The sequence below is a fragment of the Pseudophryne corroboree genome, chromosome 9, assembly GCF_028390025.1.
Source record: "Pseudophryne corroboree isolate aPseCor3 chromosome 9, aPseCor3.hap2, whole genome shotgun sequence".
In the NCBI taxonomy this organism is placed as follows: domain Eukaryota; kingdom Metazoa; phylum Chordata; class Amphibia; order Anura; family Myobatrachidae; genus Pseudophryne; species Pseudophryne corroboree.
Window position 1 is genome coordinate 455,503,086 of NC_086452.1, and position 23,634 is coordinate 455,526,719.

Below are 23,634 nucleotides of genomic sequence, written 5' to 3' on the forward strand. Positions count from 1 at the left end.
CGTTAAGCTGCCATTTAGTGGGAGCGGTCCGGCAAACGCAGGTGTGGCCGGACCGTTGGGGGGGGGGTCATCATGTCTCACGCAGCCGCTGCGGCCAGCGGCAGCGACAATTCACTCCCGACCAGCTGCAGGAGCTGCGCTGGCCGGGAGTTACTCCTCAAATACAACGGCATTGCCGCTGTGCGATGCTTTTGTATTTGTGCGGGGGGGGGGGGGGGGGGCTGGCATTGACGTGGGGCGGACTAGCCCTGTGCTGGGCGTCCCGCCGCATGTCAGGGAAGATGATCGTAGCTGTGCTAAATATAGCACAGCTACGATCAACTCGGAATGACCCCCAATATCAATTAAAACCATCTTGCTTCCATGTTGTATCACAGCAATATGTAAAACTGTGACGGCTGGTGAATATTTTTATAGCCTATGCATGTATACTGTATATTATATAATAAAATATTTTATCAAATGTTTTCTTAGAGGTCTGACATCTTCTATATGGAATAATACTACCAGATGTTTTTAGTGTAATAGTATCTTCCTTGATTGTTTGCACCAGACAGCTGACGGAATTTCTTGCAGTAAGCTACAAATGGAACATTAGACTTTAAATATCAATTTTTATTACAAATAACAATCTGACAATAGAACAATAATACTTATATCAGGATCTGCGTTATATACATCTACATACAGTGTGCATCATCACCTGCTACTAAGGTGCAGGGGCCTCTGCCAGAAGAGGCGTTTATGGTCTAATCTGAAATTCGGACTGATCCCTGTTCTCTCTGGAGGGCGCTGTCACAGCAGAGAGGGAGCCGTAAATATAGCCGAAAAGCGCTGGAAAGAGGTTCAACACCAGCGGCCCAATCCTAATTCTACCATCTTATGCGAGGAACCCTCCCATAATGCACTGCAGGTTCCTAGTCAATCATATCCTACAGTGAACCTAATTGGGGTCACCTTGTGCTTCCTATAAGTCAAAATGTATGTTTATTTTTCCCACTAAAGTGCACCTGTGGCCTCCTCAGTGGAGGCGGCCATTTTGTGAACTGAACCAACATTCAAATGCAGCCTATGGATACAATATGAACTAGTGACATCACCGTTGCTAATAAACTGACAGGACTAATTAACACAAACATTAAAACTCCACCCACGAGAGGTCCACCTCAACTGTAGGTGGCACAGGTTGTATCTGGATACTGGTTCAGCCCACAAAGTAGCGGTCTGCAAAAGGGTACACGTTAATGTCTCTTATTTACGAAACGTCTCTGCTCAGCAGATATTCACATAATTGAGTAATTGGCTCTGTCACTTTTCATATATAATGTTTACATCTGTATGTGGCAGAGAAGCAGGTACGGGCAGAGAACCGGTTGGCGTAGCCAGCTACCTGATCACCGTCCTCCTGGTACACAGACTGCCCGGATATAGTGATGATGCAGTGGTCAGCAGTAAAGAACCCACCTACCACAAACTGAGGCATCACAATCATACTGTAAGAACATTCTGCCATCTTGCAGAGAGGAGTCACACTGGCAGGAGGCAACCAATGATTTGCAACCTGCATGCTGGAACTTGTAGTTCAACAGCTGGAGATAGATTTCTTATTCCTGCCATTTCCAGGCTAATCCAGCAATCTTCATGCTGGAATATGGCGTTTTTCCCCGTAACTGACCGTAAACCATTTTATACTTCACTCTGGCAGCAATGCACCGTTTATGACGCTGGGCGGTAACCTTCACCAGCGGAATCTGCAGGAATGCAGCACCCGTCCTCTTCAGCTAACCGCCGGGCGTGTGTTAGGGCGCCATCCGCCTGAATGCTGATGATTGTCTTCGTTTCCTATACAGAAAACACAAAGTGCCCTATAATATAACACCTGCTGTGCTTTGTGTGTAGGTTTACCTGCTTCGGTACAGGTCATATGCCCCCGCCTCAATATTCCAAGACCATAGGAACACACGTCTATTGAGGCGTCATTTACTATTGGGCTACACAGGCGCATTCTGATGACAATACACTGATCTCACTTTCTCCTACGTCCTCTGATCTGCAAGTGACTTTTAACCTTATTGTGGAGCAACGATTCCCTACAAATGTGCACTTTGACCTCTTACCACCAAACTCAGATGATTCATGTTCCCCTGTACAGTTTAATAGGATGAGCCATTAACAGTTCAGGAGGAGCTCAATCAGGGCAGGGGATGTGCGCTTACAAAGTTAAATGGAAAGCACCCCCTATCCCCACCGCGTGGGCGCCATGAGGTTATCACAAGGAAATTACATAAAGTCGCATTGCGCTATGATTAAAATATGGAATCTAAAGAGATTACTCTCGGGAGAGGGAGAACCGCCCATGTAGCGCCTGTCTAACACAGCATCTCCCTATGGGTATAGTTCCCAGGTAAAAGAATGCTTTCCTATCTTCGTTAATATCTGGAATGAATTCAAGTGCGTTGGGATGCGCTCCCCACATTTCCGGATGAGGGATGCGCCACGTCATTAATGCCTGCAGAAAAAACAGGTTCCTATATTACCAAAGCGTCCTCCTCCCTTTTCATATCCTGAGATCTGTCAATAAGGCACTCACAGCAAATGGTGTACAGTCGGGACGCACTACCGCGCATTGTCAGCTCTGCAGCGGGCAGACGCTCCGAGCCTTCAGAAGTGGTTGTTCCCCCTAGGCTGTGCGTGCGGCCACAGACATGGTTAATAAGAAAGGTCACATTTACAGTGCAGAATCTGATCTGTGATATACAAATCTATTAATGAAAACAGTACGTGTCTAAAATATTCCGTGGCGCAGCTGAGAACAGGCCAGGCTGCGGCAAATTGAGGCCTGACGGTCATACGAGGAAGGCAAATATTCAAAAGGGTATAATCCTGAAATGTCCAACGGACTATATCCTCTAGAAAGTGGGATCCGTATCCTCAGCCCTGTTATAATTCCGAGGCTACAACGTCACTCCTAGTGCACTCTTTGATGCCCGCCACCCTGGAACAGACCAGATTTGGGGGTGGTGGACAAATACATTTCAGAATCTCTCATCATCCAAGAGTTCTGCAACACAGATTTGCTTTCCAAGGTTCTGGATCAGAAGAGAGGAGACCCAGCCGTCCCCTCCTACGCTTCGCTGCTACAAGTGTAGATATCGTCCTCCATTAGCACAATCACCTGCTCGAATTTGTGTTGAAGCTGCCCACGTTTGGTGATGGGGTTTGCCTCAAGGGCGGTCACAATCTGCGGGGAGAGAAGGTAAAAGAGGAGTGAGGATACCGGTCAGGATGCGTCTGATCTGGCGCTGAGGCAAATATGGCTGATAGAAGGGTTTATTGCGGCTGCTCACCTGTGTACGGTATTTTTTGGCATACTTGTAAATTTCAGCCATCGCCACGTTGGTGTTAAATTTATTCTGGTATTTCTGAGACAGATAAAAAAATGAAAAGAAAATGGAAAGTGAGATAAATGGCGACACCTGCCCACGGAACTAACGCGCACCCCCCCCCTCAGACTACTGACTGGCTGCATTCTCTCTGTACTGGTAGTGGGCGTGCTGATGGGGTCTCACGCTGGTGTACAAGGTCACTTACCCGCACAACCCACCGCCCCCCTCAGGCTACTGACTGGCTACAGTCTCTGTATTGGTAGTGGGCGTGCTGATGGGGTTTCACGCTGGTGTACACGGTCACTTACCCACACATCCCACCGCCCCCCTCAGGCTACTGACTGGCTACAGTCTCTCTGTACTGGTAGTGGGCGTGCTGATGGGGTCTCACGCTGGTGTACACGGTCACTTACCCACACATCCCACCGCCCCCCTCAGGCTACTGACTGGCTACAGTCTCTCTGTACTGGTAGTGGGCGTGCTGATGGGGTCTCACGCTGGTGTACACGGTCACTTACCCGCACATCCCACCGCCCCCCTCAGGCTAATGACTGGCTGCATTCTCTCTGTACTGGTAGTGGGCGTGCTGATGGGGTCTCACGCTGGGGTGAGCGGTCACTTACCCGCGACTCCTCGGCAAGGTGGGCGTTCATCTCCTGCTCGCTCAGCGGACTCATCTCTTTGATCTGCCGGTAATATTTCTGCACAATCTTCCTATACTCAGGAATTTCCTTGGCGTACAGCAGCTTGTTAGTAGGAGAATCCTGGAATTCAGTTCATATAAACCAGTTAGAGCCAGAGAGGAACTTCAGTGGTAGAGGATTAAACTGACTATAACGCTGGGCGCACACTGGGCCGGCGGACCTTTCTGGCGATCGGTAAGTGCATACACACTTACCGATCGCCGGCCCGATGTGTTGTGCCTGACGTCAAAAATGGGCGGGCATTTACCGCAGAGCCCCCTTACACACAGCGCGATGCATCGATATATCTGCATTGGCTGTGCTGCAGGACCAACACGATATGTCTGAATGACATTGTTCACAGACATATCGGTGGTACTCATCGCCGACGCACCCACGACATAAAGTCCAGTGTGTGCCCAGCTTAATTCTGTCAGGAAAACGTGTTCCATAGTCAGTATAATAACATAACAGAGTGGGGCAGTTTTAGTTGAAAGGACACAGTAACAGATGAAACCTGTAGGGGGCAGTAGAGACCAATAGCAGCTTCTAAAGAGGACAAGTGTAGCAACCAATCAGATTCATTACCTATTGCATCCTAAAAGATGATAACTAGAATCTGATTGGTTGCTATGGGTTTATGGGATGGATGGCTGCCAGGTTTCATGGGTATAATACCCTAGGTGGCGCTAGTGGCACGCACAGAGAATTTTTGGTTGATGCTATTACTGATTTCTGACAATGTTTAGCTTTGCCTGTACTGAGGGAAGCAAAATGGCAGCCTGCCCACAGATGGCATGTCCCCTAATGTAATGCCAATGCACCATACACAACACTACCGATGAATTTCCCCTATAAACAGTTGCACATAAGGACCTGAGGCGGGCACACTTAGACTAACTTTCTGACACCCGCCCGCCATTTTTCTCTGTCCCGCCCCAGACTCTCACGCTCTCTCCGGATAATTGGTGTGTGGCCCACTTGTTCAGTTAATTGGTAGCTTTTGAAGTTCTCCCCTAAAGGCAGTTTGCTGCAAGTACTTGTCTGCATAGGTCACGAACTCTGGTCACCGAAAACATAACCAGCTGTGCAATAAGCCCTAGAGGTCTACAGAGGTCAAACACACAGAACAGGCGAAAAGAACACAGCTATGCTACCATATCTCACTACACAAACTATACACGGGCTGGCCGAAACCATTCTCCAGCGCTGCCTGGTTCCTGTGTCAATAAAGTTATTGAAATTCATACGACAGTTTGGGAACCAAAACTTAGTGAACTGATCAGACTGTTAAATGGTATATATAGTGTAAACACTCCAAGTATAGCACTGGAGGGTGCGTGTGGTTTGTGGGTAACATGGGAAAATATTTAGAAAAAACGTAAATAATTTTGATTGCAAACTCTGAGCCTAAATCAGACCTGATCGCAGCAGCGAATTTGCTACCTAATGGCCAAAACCATGGGGGTCATTCCGACCCGACCGCTCGCTGCAGTTTCTCGCAGCGCAGCGATCATGCCGGAAAAGCGCATGCACCGGCACCTCAGTGCGCCGGCGCATGGCAGCCGTCGTTGCCTAGCGATCGCCTCTGAGACAGAGGCGGTCGCTGGGCGGGAGGGGGCTGGATGGCGGCGTTAAGCTGCCGTTTAGGGGGCGTGGTCCGGCCAACGCAGGCGTGGCCGGACCGCTGCGGGCCGGGGAGCAACGAGTAGCTCCCGGCCAGCACGCTAAAGCTGCGCTGGTCGGGAGCTACTCTTGTAGTGCAAAGGCATTGCCGCTGTCGGTTACCTTTGCACTTCTGCGGGGGGGCCGGCACTGACATGCAGGGCGGACTAGCCCTGTGCTGGGTGTCCCCCCGCATGTCAGTGTGAATGATCGTAGCTGTGCTGCACAGCTACGAGCAACTCGGAATGACCCCCCATGTGCACTATAGGGGGGCAGGTGTAACATGTGCAGAGAGTTAGATTTGGATGGGTTATTATGTTTTTGTGCAGGGTAAATACTGGCTGCTTTATTTTTACACTGCAATTTAGATTTCAGTTTGAACATACCCCACCCAAATCTAACTCTCTCTGCACATGTTACATCGGTTCCCCCTGCAGTGCACATGGGCCCTCATTCCGAGTTGATCACACCAAGCAACTTTTTGCTGCTGGTGCGATCAACTAATCTCCGCCTATGGGGGAGTGTATATTAGCATAGCAGGGCTGCGATCGCTTGTGCAGCCCTGCTATGCTAAAAAAGTTTCACACAAAACAAGACCAGCCCTGTACATACTTACCCTGTGCGACGGGTCCAGCGATGATGGTCACGGCTTTGACGTCTGACATTCGCCCTCCGTTCGCCTGGACACGCCTGCGTTTTTCTTACCACTCCCCGAAAACGGCTTCAAACGGTCAGTTGACGCCCTGGAACGCCTTCCTGCTGTCAATCTTCTTGCAGTCGCCGCTGCGACCGCTTTCTTCGCTGTCAGCGTCGTTGATCCGTCGCCAGGCAACGACGCGCGTGCGCAATGCGCATTCCAGACCCGATTGCACCGCTGCGAAGAAGTGCAGCGTGCGATTGGGTCGGATTGAGGGCCACGGTTTTTCCCATTTGCTAACAAATTTGCTGCTGCGATCAGATCTGAATTAGTCCCTCTCTACAGTCCAAGTTGGTGCACTTTAAGATTTACTTTGTAAGGTTACAACCCCTCCTGAAAGTGACCAGTTCTACTCCCAAATTGCTACTTTATTAAGGACAGCAAGAAATAAGGACCCGAGCTTCTCTGATAAGCTGGGAAGGGATCGAGGAGAAAAATTAAAACAATCTTGAAACTGAAGTTTCTGTGGACTTTGTCCACTTGTACCTTCCCGACTGGAGGCACAGAAAAATACTGAAGGCTCTATGAGAGTATGGAGGGGATGGCCAGTTACTAATTTAAATATTTAAATATGTGCCATTCCTGGCTACGCCCTGTCCATATCCCAAGAGTACTCCAGTGACCCCTAGTGGATGAAAAAGAAATAAGAGGACATAACCCACTGTATATGGTAATTTACTTAAAGTAGTGGGACACTGAGCTGGAAGATTCCCCGCGTTCCTCACCTTCCCCAGTTGCATATCGGAGATTGAACACGCATCGATGAACGCCTGGGCGATGACCGACAGACAGGCGTCCATGTGGTCAGACTTCTCCATATCAAACACAAATTCTGGGTTCTTCAGGATGTTTACCCAGAAACGCAGAGGAAGACTGTGGGGGAGAGAAGCAGAATGATGAAGGTGTAAGGGAAGATGTGGAACACACAGGGACTCACTGGAGGTTGCAGGAAGCAGGACGGAGACGGAGACTCCGGCGGAAGCTGCAACATGGCACACACGGGCAGAAGTGTAACTGCAAATGTTAGTGACCAATAGATAAGTATTTAAGGGCCCACGCCCACAATGCACAAGTTTAGTCACGTATATGGGGACCGCATTGAATCAGTTTGGTGGAAATTGTTGTTGTCGCGGCTGAACATGCGCCAGAGCTGGGTTAGTAACAGACGGAATTACAGTGACGCTCCATAAGAAGAGGAAACTACAGGAACAGGAAGCTTCTGAAGGAGACTTTAGGCTAGGCCGTTTGGGAGCGTAGTTATTAGGAACTGTGGGGCAGATGTATTAAGCCTGGAGAAGTGATAAAGCAGTGATAAGTGGAAGGTGATAACGCACCAGCCAATCAGCTCCAGTATGTAAATTGGCAGGTAGGAGCTGATTGGCTGGTGCGTTATTACCTTGCACTTATAACTGCTTTATCACTTCTCCAGGCTTAATACATCTGCCCCTGGGCTCCCAAACGTTCATTCTCCCCAGTATCGGCTCTAGGAGATACAGCGCCGCTCGCTGCTCACCTGTTGGTCTTCCAGATGTGCAGCGTGTCCGGATCAGAGATCCCTCGCTTCTCTGCCTGCTCTTCAAGGAAGTCAAAGAAGTATTTGATGGCCAGGGGCGGCCGGTCCTCGCGGATGCAGAGAATCGCTCGGAACAGGTCATCCAGGAATTTCTGCAGCGTTCCCTGGAAACCAAAAGTGATAGGTCTGATTAAGCTGAAGAGAGTTTAGCGTTCACCCAGTGGCTGTAGCTGTGCAACATCTAACAATAAAAGATGGGTTTTTAATGACCCCATGGGGTATATCCTGTACACTGGGGAGCAGGCTGTGGGGTATATCCTGTACACTGGGGAGCAGGCTGTGGGGTATATCCTGTACACTGGGGAGCAGGCTGTGGGGTATATCCTGTACACTGGGGTGCAGACTGTGGGGTATATACTGTACACCCGGGAGGAGGGGTGGGGTATATACTGTACACCCGGGAGGAGGGAGTGGGGTATATACTGTACACCTGGGAGGAGGGGGTGGGGTATATCCTGTACACCCGGGAGGAGGGTGTGGGGTATATCCTGTACACTGGGGAGCAGGATGTGGGGTATATCATGTACACCCGGGAGCAGGCGGTAGGGTATATCCTGTACACCCGGGAGGAGGGGGTGGGTATATCTTGCACACCCAGGAGGAGGGGGTGGGATATATACTGTACACCCGGGAGGAGGGGGTGGGGTATATCCTGTACACCCGGGAGGAGGGGGTGGGGTATATCCTGTACACCCGGGAGGAGGGTGTGGGGTATATCCTGTACACTGGGGAGCAGGATGTGGGGTATATCTTGTACACTGTACACCCGGGAGGAGGGGGTGGGGTATATCCTGTACACCCAGGAGGAGGGGGTGGGGTATATCCTGTACACCCAGGAGGAGGGGGTGGGGTATATACTGTACACCCGGGAGGAGGGTGTGGGGTATATCCTGTACACCCGGGAGGAGGGTGTGGGGTATATCCTGTACACCCGGGAGGAGGGTGTGGGGTATATCCTGTACACCCAGGAGGAGGGGGTGGGGTATATACTGTACACCCGGGAGGAGGGGGTAGGGTATATCCTGTACACCCGGGAGGAGGGTGTGAGGTATATCCTGTACACCCGGGAGGAGGGTGTGGGGTATATACTGTACACCCGGGAGGAGGAAGGGGGGTATATCCTGTACACCCGGGAGGAGGGGGGGGGGGGTATATCCTGTACACCCGGGAGGAGGGGGGGGGGGTATATCCTGTACACCCGGGAGGAGGGGGTGGGGTATATCCTGTACACCCGGGAGGAGGGGGTGGGGTATATCCTGTACACCTGGGAGGAGGGGGTGGGGTATATCCTGTACACCCGGGAGGAGGGGGTGGGGTATATCCTGTACACCCGGGAGGAGGGGGTGGGGTATATCCTGTACACCCGGGAGGAGGGGGTGGGGTATATCCTGTACACCCGGGAGGAGGGTGTGGGGTATATCCTGTACACCCGGGAGGAGGGTGTGGGGTATATCCTGTACACCCAGGAGGAGGGGGTGGGGTATATACTGTACACCCGGGAGGAGGGGGTAGGGTATATCCTGTACACCCGGGAGGAGGGTGTGAGGTATATCCTGTACACCCGGGAGGAGGGTGTGGGGTATATACTGTACACCCGGGAGGAGGAAGGGGGGTATATCCTGTACACCCGGGAGGAGGGGGGGGGGGGGTATATCCTGTACACCCGGGAGGAGGGGGGGGGGGGTATATCCTGTACACCCGGGAGGAGGGGGTGGGGTATATCCTGTACACCCGGGAGGAGGGGGTGGGGTATATCCTGTACACCTGGGAGGAGGGGGTGGGGTATATCCTGTACACCCGGGAGGAGGGGGTGGGGTATATCCTGTACACCCGGGAGGAGGGGGTGGGGTATATCCTGTACACCCGGGAGGAGGGTGTGGGGTATATCCTGTACACCCGGGAGGAGGGTGTGGGGTATATCCTGTACACCCGGGAGGAGGGTGTGGGGTATATCCTGTACACCCAGGAGGAGGGGGTGGGGTATATACTGTACACCCGGGAGGAGGGGGTAGGGTATATCCTGTACACCCGGGAGGAGGGTGTGAGGTATATCCTGTACACCCGGGAGGAGGGTGTGGGGTATATACTGTACACCCGGGAGGAGGAAGGGGGGTATATCCTGTACACCCGGGAGGAGGGGGGTATATCCTGTACACCCGGGAGGAGGGGGGGGGGGGTATATCCTGTACACCCGGGAGGAGGGGGTGGGGTATATCCTGTACACCCGGGAGGAGGGGGTGGGGTATATCCTGTACACCTGGGAGGAGGGGGTGGGGTATATCCTGTACACCCGGGAGGAGGGGGTGGGGTATATCCTGTACACCCGGGAGGAGGGGGTGGGGTATATCCTGTACACCCGGGAGGAGGGGGTGGGGTATATCCTGTACACCCGGGAGGAGGGGGTGGGGTATATCCTGTACACCCGGGAGGAGGGGGTGGGGTATATCCTGTACACCCGGGAGGAGGGGGTGGGGTATATCCTGTACACCTGGGAGGAGGGGGTGGGGTATATCCTGTACACCTGGGAGGAGGGGGTGGGGTATATCCTGTACACCTGGGAGGAGGGGGTGGGGTATATCCTGTACACCCGAGAGGAGGGGGTGGGGTATATCCTGTACACCTGGGAGGAGGGGGTGGGGTATATCCTGTACACCCGGGAGGAGGGGGTGGGGTATATCCTGTACACCCGGGAGGAGGGGGTGGGGTATATCCTGTACACCTGGGAGGAGGGGGTGGGGTATATCCTGTACACCTGGGAGGAGGGGGTGGGGTATATCCTGTACACCCGAGAGGAGGGGGTGGGGTATATCCTGTACACCTGGGAGGAGGGGGTGGGGTATATCCTGTACACCCGGGAGGAGGGGGTGGGGTATATCCTGTACACCCGGGAGGAGGGGGTGGGGTATATCCTGTACACCCAGGAGGAGGGGGTGGGGTATATCCTGTACACCCGGGAGGAGGAGGAGGGGGTGGGGTATATCCTGTACACCCGGGAGGAGGAGGGTGTGGGGTATATCCTGTACACCCGGGAGGAGGAGGGTGTGGGGTATATCCTGTACACCCGGGAGGAGGGTGTGGGGAATATCCTGTACACCCAGGAGGAGGGTGTGGGGAATATCCTGTACACCCGGGAGGAGGAGGGGGTGGGGTATATCCTGTACACCCGGGAGGAGGAGGGTGTGGGGTATATCCTGTACACCCGGGAGGAGGAGGGTGTGGGGTATATCCTGTACACCCGGGAGGAGGGTGTGGGGTATATCCTGTACACCAGCGAGGAGGGTGTGGGGTATATCCTGTACACCCGAGAGGAGGGTGTGGGGTATATACTGTACACCCGGGAGGGGGGGGGGGGGTATATCCTGTACACCCGGGAGAAGGGTGTGGGGAATATCCTGTACACCCAGGAGGAGGGTGTGGGGAATATCCTGTACACCCGGGAGGAGGAGGGGGTGGGGTATATCCTGTACACCCGGGAGCAGGAGGGGGTGGGGTATATCCTGTACACCCGGGAGGAGGAGGGTGTGGGGTATATCATGTACACCCGGGAGGAGGAGGGTGTGGGGTATATCCTGTACACCCGGGAGGAGGAGGGGGTGGGGTATATCCTGTACACCCGGGAGGAGGGGGTGGGGTATATCCTGTACACTCGGGAGGAGGGGGTGGGGTATATCTTGTACACCCGGGAGGAGGGTGTGGGGTATATCCTGTACACCCGGGAGGAGGGTGTGGGGTATATCCTGTACACCCGGGAGGAGGAGGGTGTGGGGTATATCCTGTACACCCGGGAGGAGGGGGTGGGGTATATCCTGTACACCCGGGAGGAGGGGGTGGGGTATATCTTGTACACCCGGGAGGAGGGTGTGGGGTATATCCTGTACACCCGGGAGGAGGGTGTGGGGTATATCCTGTACACCCGGGAGGAGGGTGTGGGGTATATCCTGTACACCCAGGAGGAGGGGGTGGGGTATGGTCACTATGTACCTTTGTAGAGAGCAGGCGAGTAAGATAGATCTCCGGCAGAACCTTCTTCCTGTGGCTCTGTCTGTGAGATTTACGGTTTTCCTGTATATCATCATTTGGAAGAACCTGGAAAGGAAACAACACAGAGGGGTAAGAGACAGAGAAGGTGACAGTGTAATAATCCTGTACATAGTGCGATAATAAATAATATTTTATAATGTCCAGAGAATAAGGCTGGATGGAGAGAATTGCCTGTAACGAGAGGAGTGTGGTCTTCCGTGCAGAAAACTGGTGACATTTCCTGGGAGGAATCATAAACTGGGAAATGTTCCTCGAAATCACTGGCGTAACGCATGTGTTCAGTTTGGTAACAGATTAGATATGGAAGGGCAGGTAGCACAGTGGATAGCATCAATGCCACTTACCGCCTGCTGCATAATGTCAGGATATGCGCCATCGGGGCTACAGTGACGTAATTCACTGCAAACTGCGGCATCAGAGCCACCGTATTGCCCAATTTACTGGGGAGAAAGAGGATGCGGGGGAGACCAGGAGAGTTCCCCGAAAATTCAGGGGACTCCCAGACATTTAGGTACAGTGTGGATTGCAGACGTAACTAATCCCTTTCTAAAAGGGATTTAGAGTGGGCTGAATGGGATAGAAAACAGACACCTGTATATGAGAAGAGTCATCTGTGCTTATATAGAATTACTCAATAGAATGGGACTCAAGTGACATTAGCTACACACACACAGCAACGGGAAACACTGAGCAATCCCAGAATCCCCCAGTCACACAGGACATGAAGCCAGTCTGCAGCATCCGCAAATCACCTGGCGCCCGGCTGACCTCCCACAGAGACATTATAAAGGGAAATGTATCCACACGCACAAGGCGTGTTACATCCGTGTTACTGTTAATATCCGAAAATCAGAACCGTCTGTGTGACCGCAAAATAATTCTACTTTGGGAGTGTGACAGCCAGTAACGTCTGTTCCTAGAGTTGGGTGCGCTGCCATAACCTGGCATTCCTGGGATGACCTGGGATTCCTGTGCCCTGGCTGGAAATGTTATCTGAGGGCTGAATCCAATTAGAAAGGCTTCTGTCATATCTGTAAGATTATCTTATAACACTCCCGTCTAGTGCACTTTACATTCTAAAAATACATATTCCATCTGTCTTTTATCTCCTGGGCTCTCTGTAGTCGCCCCTCTCCGGCAGCCACCTTGGAACGGCTGATTTGAGCGAAGAGGCGATGAAGGAAAAAAGTTCTCTCTATAGAGCTCCCTGCTTATTACTGTCAAGTTGCAAAGCAGCCAATTCACTTTTTCTTGGATCAGTCTGGTGCAGATCACACGATTTACAGCTAAAACACAAATGCTTGACATGGATTTTAATTCTTCAAATATGAAGATAATTGCCAGGCAAATCTTTTTTTTTCCTCATACCAATCGACACTGCCTTGTCATCTCATCACCTACGGCCGCCAAGAACCAACGAACCTCAAAATGTCAATTGTTAGATATAAGCCACGTGGGTAAATATTTTGCTGAGTGTTACCTGGCAAGCTACTATAGCTGTTTTTAAAAGTAAAAGTTTTACCTCCCCACTAGATCTAATAGATTTGTAACTGCATTTATCTAAATCGGATCCCATTGGGACATTGTATATTAAAGAGTTGAGGCTGCAGTCATTTGAGCTGCTGTGACGGCACTGGTCCCGCCCTTGTGTTTTAAACCACCAGTTTGTACTCTACATTTTTGGCAAGCCTGACACACACACTCTACCTGCTCAGTCAATGAATCCTCTTAACATATCAATCTAATGACAGGACATAGTTAATTAATTAAACACTTTAGTTTAGTTATATATTATCCATCTCAGATATACAATGATAGACAATGTAACAATATCTCCTCTTTGTTGAGGAAGAGACGCTATGAAGACATCAAAGTCTGATTACATGAAAGGGCCGTTACTGAAGAGGTAGACAGCGGAACGTGACATAGTGTTGTGCAGTGCACCCAGCTAGATTTTACCACCTCTCCGTTCACCCTGGAGCACTCCTAGTCTTTGCAGACATCTCCCAAAAGATCGGAGAGGAGGCTGCGGCTTGATAAGCGCTGGGCAATCAATTGGCCCACTAGTGCAAATCCAAAGTGTTTTCTACTGCGCATCCAGTAAATGAGCTCCACTGCTAGGAAATACATTACGATCGATGGAACATTTGAAACATTATGGTGCAATTCTCTCTAAAAACCTCTAGGGGGTGCTATATGCATTTTTTTTGCTATATGCAATGGAGACAATCTACGCATTGGGCCGGACACACTATAGAGCAGGCATTCCCAACCGCGGTCCTCAAGGCACACCAACAGTGCAGGTTTTAGTGATATCCAGGCTTCAGCACAGATGGTTAAATCAAAATAACTGAGGTACTAATTAAGTCACCTGTGTTCAAGCCTGGATATCACTAAAAGCAGGACTGTTGGTGTGCCTTGAGGACCGAGGTTGGGAAACACTGCCATAGAGCAGGGCTGGCCAAACCAGTCCTCGAGATCTACCAACGGTTCACATTTTCCAGCCCACCTTGCAAGAGCACAGGTGTAGTCATTACTAATTAAGATGTGCTGCATTCATTCCTAACTGACAATTCTACAGATCTCCAGGAGGCCTGGAAAACATGAACTGTTGGTAGATCTCAAGGACCGGTTTGGCCAGCCCTGCTATAGAGCAACATATCACAAATCCGCATGTAAAGTCAGAACTACACAATGATCTTTAGTCAAACACAATGTCAGATGTCATTCCGTTTAATCTGACACATTGTACTAAACGTGTTCTTTAGCTGTAATATCCCTATTCAGTCTCTGAATGGGTTCAAGAGAATACTCCACTTACCAGGTGAAAATACTTGTCGGTGTCCAGGTCTTTCACTGAAAGGAAAACAGAGACGGATAAGAGGCCAGGTCTAAGCTGGAAGAGCATCCCTCACAAATTACAATCAAAACTTTAAAAGACCAAGGACTCTACAGTAGGAGGTCCCACCCACAGCCCACAAGGCATACTAACAGTCCAGGTTTTAGGTACTGTATATCCATGCTTGAACACAGATTGTTAAATCTAAATAACTAAGGTATTTATTAAGTCACTTGTCCTCAAGTATGGCTATCATTAAATCCTGGCCTGTAAGTGTGCCTTGAGGACCGTGGATGGGAACCCCTACTCTAAGGGGTCAGCCCAATTAGGGATAATGTAACGATGTAAGGCTGCACACACCTATCTGCCTATAATGGAAGCCGATACGATTGTCCTGCACACCTCTACAGCTGCAAGACAAAATCGGCGATGCAGAGATAACGCAATGTGCTGCCTTGGAGCGGCACAGCGAGAGGTGTTATTTTATATAATTCATTTCAGAATATCAGGAGAAGACGGGATAATATGTCCTTATATATATTATTTATTAACGCTGTACATTTATTAACTCTGTATGCATTAATAAATCCAAATAAAAATACAGAGGACAGCTCTTCCAAGACAGCCGATGTGCAAGTCGCGAGGGGGGTGTCCAGAGAAGAATCCGCCAGCTGCGCCTATTGGCGGTCAGAAATCTGAGACTGTATGCACATGCTGCTACAAACTCCTTCTCTTGTCTACATTTGCGCCTCTAAGTGTGCAAGATACACCCCAACTCACCTCGCCCCAGGGTGTTATCCCTTTGGTCTTTCAGACTCATGGCAAGCGAGGCTCCGTCACACACCTGTCAGATAAACCAATAGAGTCAGCACATAACTCGCTATTCATCATAACATGTAAAAGCCTAGAAATGAGCAGATCACTGCACCTATAACATCCACGTCCATCCAGTCTGGAAACGTCTAAGAATAAGAAATGTATTTCTGTATGTAATGTTCATATTCTGAGACAGGATAATGTATCTGCACTGTACGTAGCTGTATTATGCCATAGCAATAGTCTGTGATCAGACAGGCCCTGACACCTGTATCATAGTCTGATAGTTATATACTGATTCCTATTCTGATTAGCATCCGGTTAATGTAAAGCAATATTTGTGATTGTCACTAGTAGCTCAGTTATAGAAAGTTACTGGACCAGTTACTTAAAAAGTATAGGGAGAACCAAATTTAGGGCTAGATTGATTTAAAGATTGGAGAGATAAAGTGGAGACTGAGATAAAGTACTAACCAATCAGCTCCTAACTGTCATTTTTCAAATACAGAGGTCTATTCATGAAGCAGTGAAAAGTGTGGAGAAGTGAGCCAGTGGAGAAGTTGCCCATGGCAACCAATCAGCATTGAGATATCATTTATAATTTGCATATTATAAAAGTATACCGAGCAGCTGATTGGTTGCCATGGGCAACTTCTCCACTGGCTCTACATCTCCACTCTTTTCACAGCTTCATGAATAGACCCCTATGTTTGAAAAATGACAGTTAGGAGCTGATTGGTTAGTACTTTATCTCTCTCTGAGCTTTATAAATCTAGCCCATAATACACAACAAATATAATACAAGATATTAAGTTGCAGGGTGTGTTAAAAATTGTCAACATCTACAATGTCAACACCAGACTGTCGACGTGATCTGAATGTCGACAAGGGCTAGCGATGGCCATCGGTGGGTTATCCATCGATGGTTACCATTGATGGATAACCTCGATGGTGGGAAACCATCTGAATGGGAACCATCAATGGTTTTGCCCATCGATGGTCACCATTACTTTAGTATTGAGCTAGACATGGACCAATCAGAGCGGTGTGGCTTCGTGGGTGTCAGGGGGTGGAGCTATGTTCCGTGTCCCTGGAACCCTAGAGAAAAAATTAAAAAAAATTGATAGCTCTTTATCATCGATGGTGGAAAAACATCTGGTTCTCACCCATCGATGGTAAAAGTAGTTACCATCGGTCATAAACCATCAATGATTTCAAATCATCGATGGTCGATGGCGATCCCTAACGAGGGCCTTATGTCAAAATCTAAAATGTTGGCATGGACATGAAGTTGACAATGGCACAATGTCAACAGTCGGCAAGTCAACATAGCGGCTTTAGCGTATTTGCGCCCTTACCGCAGCCTAACCCCAACATTGACTGTTGACATTCACAATGCCAACCCTATGCCCATATGGGTATTGCGAATGGCAACTTTTTCCCCATGTTGACATCCAGGTGTCGACATTCTGAATGACGACATAAGGACTGCACACCAAGGGGTCAATTCAATTATATACGATCTTACACTGCATGTTCCGGCGCAAGGTACTGGTGATGTGCCCTGCGCACTGTTCCGATACATACGGTAGCCTAACACTGTGCAATCCCGTGCGGCATGCAGTCAATTTACCGACAATCAAAATCCCGACGGTCAAAATACAGACAGCAATTGACCGACGGTCAAAATCCCGACAAGGTCAAAATCCCGGCATGGACAAAATACCGACATTTAAAATACCGACAAGGTCAAAATACTGACATGTAAAATGTCAACAGGTCAAATTGCCGACACAAGTTTGTCATGATTTTTTCATTGAAACCGACTTGTTCATACTTTACCATCCCAGTGAACCTTGAGGGGGAATATAATAGTGTGGCGAGCGCAGTGAGGCACCGTGCCCGAAGCATGGCGAGCGCAGCGAGCCATGCGAGGGGATGCGGTACACTTATATGGTGTCCATGTCGACATTTTGACCTTGTCGGTATTTTAAATGTTGGTATTTTGACCTTGTTGGGATTTTGACCGTCGGTCAATTGCTGTTGGTATTTTGATTGTAGGTATTTCATACCGATCCCTCCCGTGCACCCCTATGGGAGTGCGAGGTAAAATTCACGACGTAAGGGTAACATAGGGTGTCGCTGCTGAAGTTCATTCGTCGTCCCAAGAGCACTTTGCCTGTGCAGCGCCGACATCGCCCCCTAAAGGTGGACTTAGAAGAGTAGAACTTTGGATCAAATGATCCCACAGGAAACACATGGGGTTACTGTACTATGAGTCGGCATCATGGAGAATGCCAGTGCCCACACCAGACGCCATAGTTATGCGGGTGAGCGAATCCGCACCAGGTACCTTATAGTGCGACAGAGTGTTCAGCTTCTTCCTTCCGTCTTCCATGAGCGACAGGTTGTCCAGATCTCGCAGGATAAAGCTCTTGGAACTGGATGCGAACCATTCTGTGGTGGGAGTGAGAACGGTCATTATATGCACCAGTAATGTCCGCACATTACAGCATGGCCACATGAATGATTAAATTGTTCACATTGTGCAATCAAATCATATCACCCAATTCAGGCATCAGATTGGAAGAGTGGGATACACACACACATATATATATATATATATATATATATATATATATATATTTATCTCCTATATAATAGCCCTATTCTGTGACCTTGTGATTCATTTGCTAACGCTGGGCGGAGTTACAACACTGGGCGGAGTTAGTCAAATGAGTCACAGAGATCTGGCCAAATCTACAGGAGACTAGGAGCAGATGCAGATAGCATGGGCATTGGGCATGGCACAGGCAGGGGTGCAGACCTCCCAGCTTTCTGCAGGAGCTTTATCCAGGCAGAAGGAGGGAAACACACTCGGCGAAAAGGGGGCGTGGCTTCACGGGAGGGCCCCGTTTTCGTCAGTGAGGGAGCATGCCCAGTGCTCTGTGAGCTGCTGGCATGCTCCCAGGGGCTGATTATGAATCCGGGGGGCCCAGGGCACTTGTGACAGGGGAGCCCTATCTCATTGCTGTGCCTGCTGTGGGTTAGGGGCGTGGCCTAATCGCGGCCCGCGTGGCCACGCCCCTTATGCAAATTTCGGTTTTTATTTTTATTTTTTTGATGGGATTTTGGCCCCTCAGCTAGGGCTAAATCCAGAGGAGGTGGTCGCTCCCCCCTACACACCCGCACAGGGAGAAGAAAGCAGGGAGGCTGCTGCCTCCCTGCAACACCACAGACCTGCCAATATGCAGCAGCGTGTGCTGACTGTAGCACAAATGCTGCCGCTGTTGCTGGCAGGACGGGGGGGGGGGGAGCTTCTGAGCTGGAACAGAGCTACTCCAGCCGGGGGGCCCCCTAAAACTGTGGGGCCAACGGTACGTATCCCCTGCCCCCCCCCCCCCACCTTAATCCGGCTCTGCTGCTGGAACCCCCCCATTAATCCGTACCCCCTGATGCCCCCTCTCCCTCTGTCTCCACTATTCACCGCTGCTCTGCTAAGCAGAACAGCGAGTACAGGAGCTTTCCAACTGCCCCCCCCCCCCCACCGCCGGACACTGCGACCCGCGGGTGGGACAGCGGGACAGACCCCAAAAAATGGGACTGTCCCGCGAAAATCGGGACATTTGGGAGGTATGGGGGTGTGTGAGGGGTATGTCATACAGACAGACGGGCACCGGCTCACTGTGTGCTTGACCCCCCACATCGGCATACTCAGCAGGGTCTCTCTGGCGCGGAGGAGCGTCACTTTCTAGCACACTCCACACTTCTTAGCTGCAGTTTAGTGGGGCACCTGCCGCTGTGCAGGTTCCGTACTGCCTCTGTTATCTCCAGCCCCAGCAACCCCACCGCTAGCTGCAGCACTGGCACCCGCAGTGAGGTGCACCCAGCTCCTTCACACACTTTAGCTGGCGGGTAGCGCTACAGAAATCCGAGCTGCTTGCAGGCTCTGACCCACTCCTCCCTCCAGCTGCAGCGTCTCCTGGGAGCTAACCAGTCACTCCCAGTCTCCCCTTACCACAGTGCCCGGAAGCCGTGAGGTCCGCGCCACGTGCATGCTATGACCCCCTCCTCCCTCCAGCCGCAGCATCTCCTGGGGGCTAACCAGTCATTTCCAGTCTCACCTTACCACAGTGCCCGGCAGCTGCGCGAGGTCTGCGGTGTGTGACTGAGGAGGGGGGGGAGGGATGCGGACGGGCAGAGGAAGCAGGACTCCAGCCTAAGAGAGTCAGCCATGCCAAGTCTCCACCAGCAGCAGATCCCAACAGGTTGGAGTGGAACAGCAGCAGCCAGCAGCAGTGACTCCGGTAAGACACATCTGTCTGTCACCACTGTTTTGTCCCTAATACCAATCTCTCCCGTGCCCTGTGTTCTGTCATGTCCCTGTCACCCCTGGCCTTGCCCTGCCACCCTTATCCTGGCCCTTTCACCCTTATCCTGGCCCTGTCACCCTTATCCTGTCCCTATCATTTCTGTCCTGGCCCCGTCACCCCTGTCCTGGCCCCGTCACCCCTGTCCTGGCCCCGTCACCCCTGTTCTGACCCTGTCACCCCTGTCCTGGCCCCGTCAACCCTGTACTGACCCTGTCACCCCTGTCCTGGCCCTGTTACTGCATACCCTCCAACTACCTTTTATGGCATATACAGTACCCGCAGCGCCTCCAGACCTCTCCCCAATGCACCACACCTCCGCACCTTCCCCTCCACCACATGCGGCACTCCACCCCTCCCCCACATGCTGTGCCTCCAGACCCCCTACACCACCCGTGGCTCCCACTCCTCCACCCCTTCACCACCCACAGCACCTCCAGGCCCCTTCCACCATTCACCCCCCTTATATGTCTCCCCCCACACCTGCCCCCCTCCACCCGCAGCATCTGCAGACACCCTCCTCCATCAGCGGTCCCCCCCTCACCCACCCCTCCCCCACCAATGGCACCCCCGCACCTGCCCCTCCACCACCTGCAGCACCTCCGGACCTCCTTTCCCATCCGCCGCAACACCCGTACCTGCCCCTACCCTACCCATGGTGCCTGCGGTCCCCTACCCCACCCACGGCACTCCCGTCCCTTCCCATCCCACAGCACCTCCGGAACCCTTCATCCATCCACAACATCCCCACACCTGCCCCTCTCCCACCCGTCGCACCCCTGCCCCTCCCCCACCTTCAGTGCCTCCGGACCCCTCCCCCATCTGCATCCCCCACTCCTCTGCCCCTCCCCTGCGCGCAGCACCTCCCGAACCTTCCCCATCCGGGCCCCACCCCCACTTCTGCCTCCCCTCCACCCGCAGCATCTACAGACACCATCCGCAGTCCCCCCCGCACCCGCTACATTCTGTACATCGTGCCCTGCAGGTGCTGTTCACGCCGTCGCAAGGGGCTGCGCCTCCTTCACCATCGCACGCCCTTTCATTGTGCAATATTTAACCACTAACAAAGGAATGCAGGTAATACTCCATATAATACAAATATTAAACCCCAGAAAGGCATGCAAGGGTTGCCCCTTGCGACGCCCGTAGGGCGCGATGAAGCACCTAGTATATATATATATATACATATTTTATCTTAATGCAATCAAATTTAATTTTAATATAAGAAGGCACTCACAGTAGAGAGCACAATATTACCCCAATATGTCCACTAGGGGGCAGTGTTCTGTTTACCGTATTACAGATGTGTCTGCATACACTTATCCTCAAATCGCGCCAAATAGCCCCGAATAGCGCACCACGGAGTTTGTAAAAAGGCAAAAGACAGGTCCTATATCAGTGACACTGTTATGCTTTATCTTTATACTAATTCCTTTGCAACAAAAAACCCCTGATAATCCTAAATACCTAGTACACTGGACAGGAGATGTATCAAGGAGAGAGATAAAGTCGAGCCAGAGCAGCCATCAGCTTCTGTCATTGCAAAGCTGTGCTAGATAAAATGACAGAAGCTGCTCGCTCGCTCGCTTTGGTCAACTTCTCGACTTTAGCTCTCTCCAAGGCTTGATACTCCTCCCCCCATATGCGAACTAAGACGCGAAACTGGGGAAAAAATGACAACACAGGAATTGCACCAGGCGTCACAAAAACGATACGGTGTATGAGGACGCATCTGTATATTACTCAGCAGAGAATGTAATATTGCTGTTCCTATAGGCCCAGAGGAAACGGGGAGTTACTGTATACATGGCGCATTATTTCCAGGTAATGCCGCTGCTGTGGAAGGTGTATAAACTGGCGGGGAAGATAAAAGGCAGAAGACGCCGTTCCTCTTACCCCTGCACTGCGTGCAGAAACTTCCTTTCCACTGACACTTACCTAAATCCACATCGTCCACTTGTGGCCACTGTGAGAAGGGCAGGTTCTTGCAGAAAGCCTCCAGGATCTTCTCCTTACACTGGCTGACGGTGTCCGTATCCAGGACGCGCACGGTCAGAGAGTCCATGCCACAGCCTTGGAAGGAGACGTTGAGGTTCTGCCAAGAGAAGTCATGAGAGCGATTAGTCACTGACCTAGAATGTCTGGAGACAGGAATGAGATACGCCAGAACACAGGCTCCCCCTTCCCCCAACCTATCATTACTGTATCCTGCTAGTGTATCTTACTGCCATTGTAATAACTACTTTCGTATTTATAAGTTTCTTCAAAAGGTTGTGCATTATGAAAGAGCTGGACCACCCTTAGTGGGTGCATCTCCTCCATCCCCAATTAGTGTTTTGGAACGGCACAGTTGGCGTAGTGGTTAGAATCACTACCTCACACCACTGTGGTCATGAGTCCAATTCCTAACCAAGGTACTGTGTGTGTGTGTGTGTGTGTGTGTGTGTGTGTGTGTGTGTGTGTGTGTGGAGTTTGTATGTTCTCTCTATGTTTGCATGGGTTTCCTTGCACACTCCACTAACATACTGGTACAGCAGGTAAATTGGATGTGGGCACAAAAAATGACCCTTCATGTGTATGTACGCCTAAGCGATAAGGAATATTGCGGTCTACGGGCATAATTCAGCTTGGATCGCTATTGGGACAGAAATTGCAATTTTCTCAATCCTGGTCCTGCTAAAAATCGCATGTGAAGAGCCGCCGAGAAAGATAATATACGGCCACCGATGCAATTGCAAAATTGTGCTGCATACGCAGTCGCACCGGTGCCATGTTTTTAGTCGCAGTCCACTGCAACTGACGTCAGATACACGACCTGAAAACGGCCATGATCCACCTACGTTTTCCCAACCACTCCCCGTAAATGTACGGTAACACCCACGAGCGGTCACTTTCTGTCAATTAAATTGCGATCACATTTCGCTAAATTGTGATTGCAATTTAGCCTTCTCGCATGCGCAATGCGTTCGTAGCACATGCGCAATCTGCCGATAATCCCCAGATTTGTGATTTTGCAGCTTAAACTGAATTAGGCCCTATGTAATAAGCCTTGGGCGGAGATAACCTACCAGCCAATCAGCTCCTAACTGCCATGTTACAGGCTGTGGGGGTCATTCAGACCCAAACGCAGCCGCAAAATCTGTATACATCGGCTGCATTCAGCAGGTCTGCGCGTGCGCGATCCTACACCTTATCATGAGGGGATGGCCATCCCTGATACCCCACTTCTATGACCGGTAGTACCGTACTGCCGCTGTAAGCACGCCGTTTGCCGCGTTAATGCGCAGCCAGTGCGTTTCGTGCCGGTTACATATGATGCAATTTTCCTGTTGTTATTCCGCAACCCCTGAAAAATGTGTAAATCCGCCAAATCTGCACTGAGGTCACTCTGGTGACAAAATATTCCAATTACATTGAAGTGTGCGGATATAACATGCTGACAGCAAGGGTTACATTTGCCAAATGCATTGTGGGACTAGAAAGTACATAGGTACATGACATCATAGGAAATGAGCAGCCTCCCGCTCTGTACAGTAAGTGATGTTTGTGTGTGTTCCCTGTCTG

The 23,634-nt window shown here is 50.8% G+C and overlaps 1 protein-coding gene across 1 annotated transcript in view; it reads right to left on the reverse strand.

The window, feature by feature from the left end:
• Positions 1 to 594: 594 nt before the first annotated feature.
• Positions 595 to 23,634, reverse strand: part of PLXND1 (plexin D1) — a 199,299-nt gene continuing 176,259 nt past the window's right edge. The window contains exons 27-36 of the mRNA XM_063941225.1: positions 22,009 to 22,165; positions 18,054 to 18,157; positions 15,665 to 15,728; positions 14,867 to 14,901; positions 11,986 to 12,090; positions 7,945 to 8,108; positions 7,157 to 7,304; positions 4,010 to 4,150; positions 3,348 to 3,422; positions 595 to 3,241 (exon numbers count right to left, since the gene is read on the reverse strand). Of these exons, the coding sequence (XP_063797295.1) occupies positions 3,125 to 3,241; positions 3,348 to 3,422; positions 4,010 to 4,150; positions 7,157 to 7,304; positions 7,945 to 8,108; positions 11,986 to 12,090; positions 14,867 to 14,901; positions 15,665 to 15,728; positions 18,054 to 18,157; positions 22,009 to 22,165 (1,110 nt within the window). The 3' untranslated portion in view covers positions 595 to 3,124. The remainder of the gene's footprint in view (positions 3,242 to 3,347; positions 3,423 to 4,009; positions 4,151 to 7,156; positions 7,305 to 7,944; positions 8,109 to 11,985; positions 12,091 to 14,866; positions 14,902 to 15,664; positions 15,729 to 18,053; positions 18,158 to 22,008; positions 22,166 to 23,634) is intronic.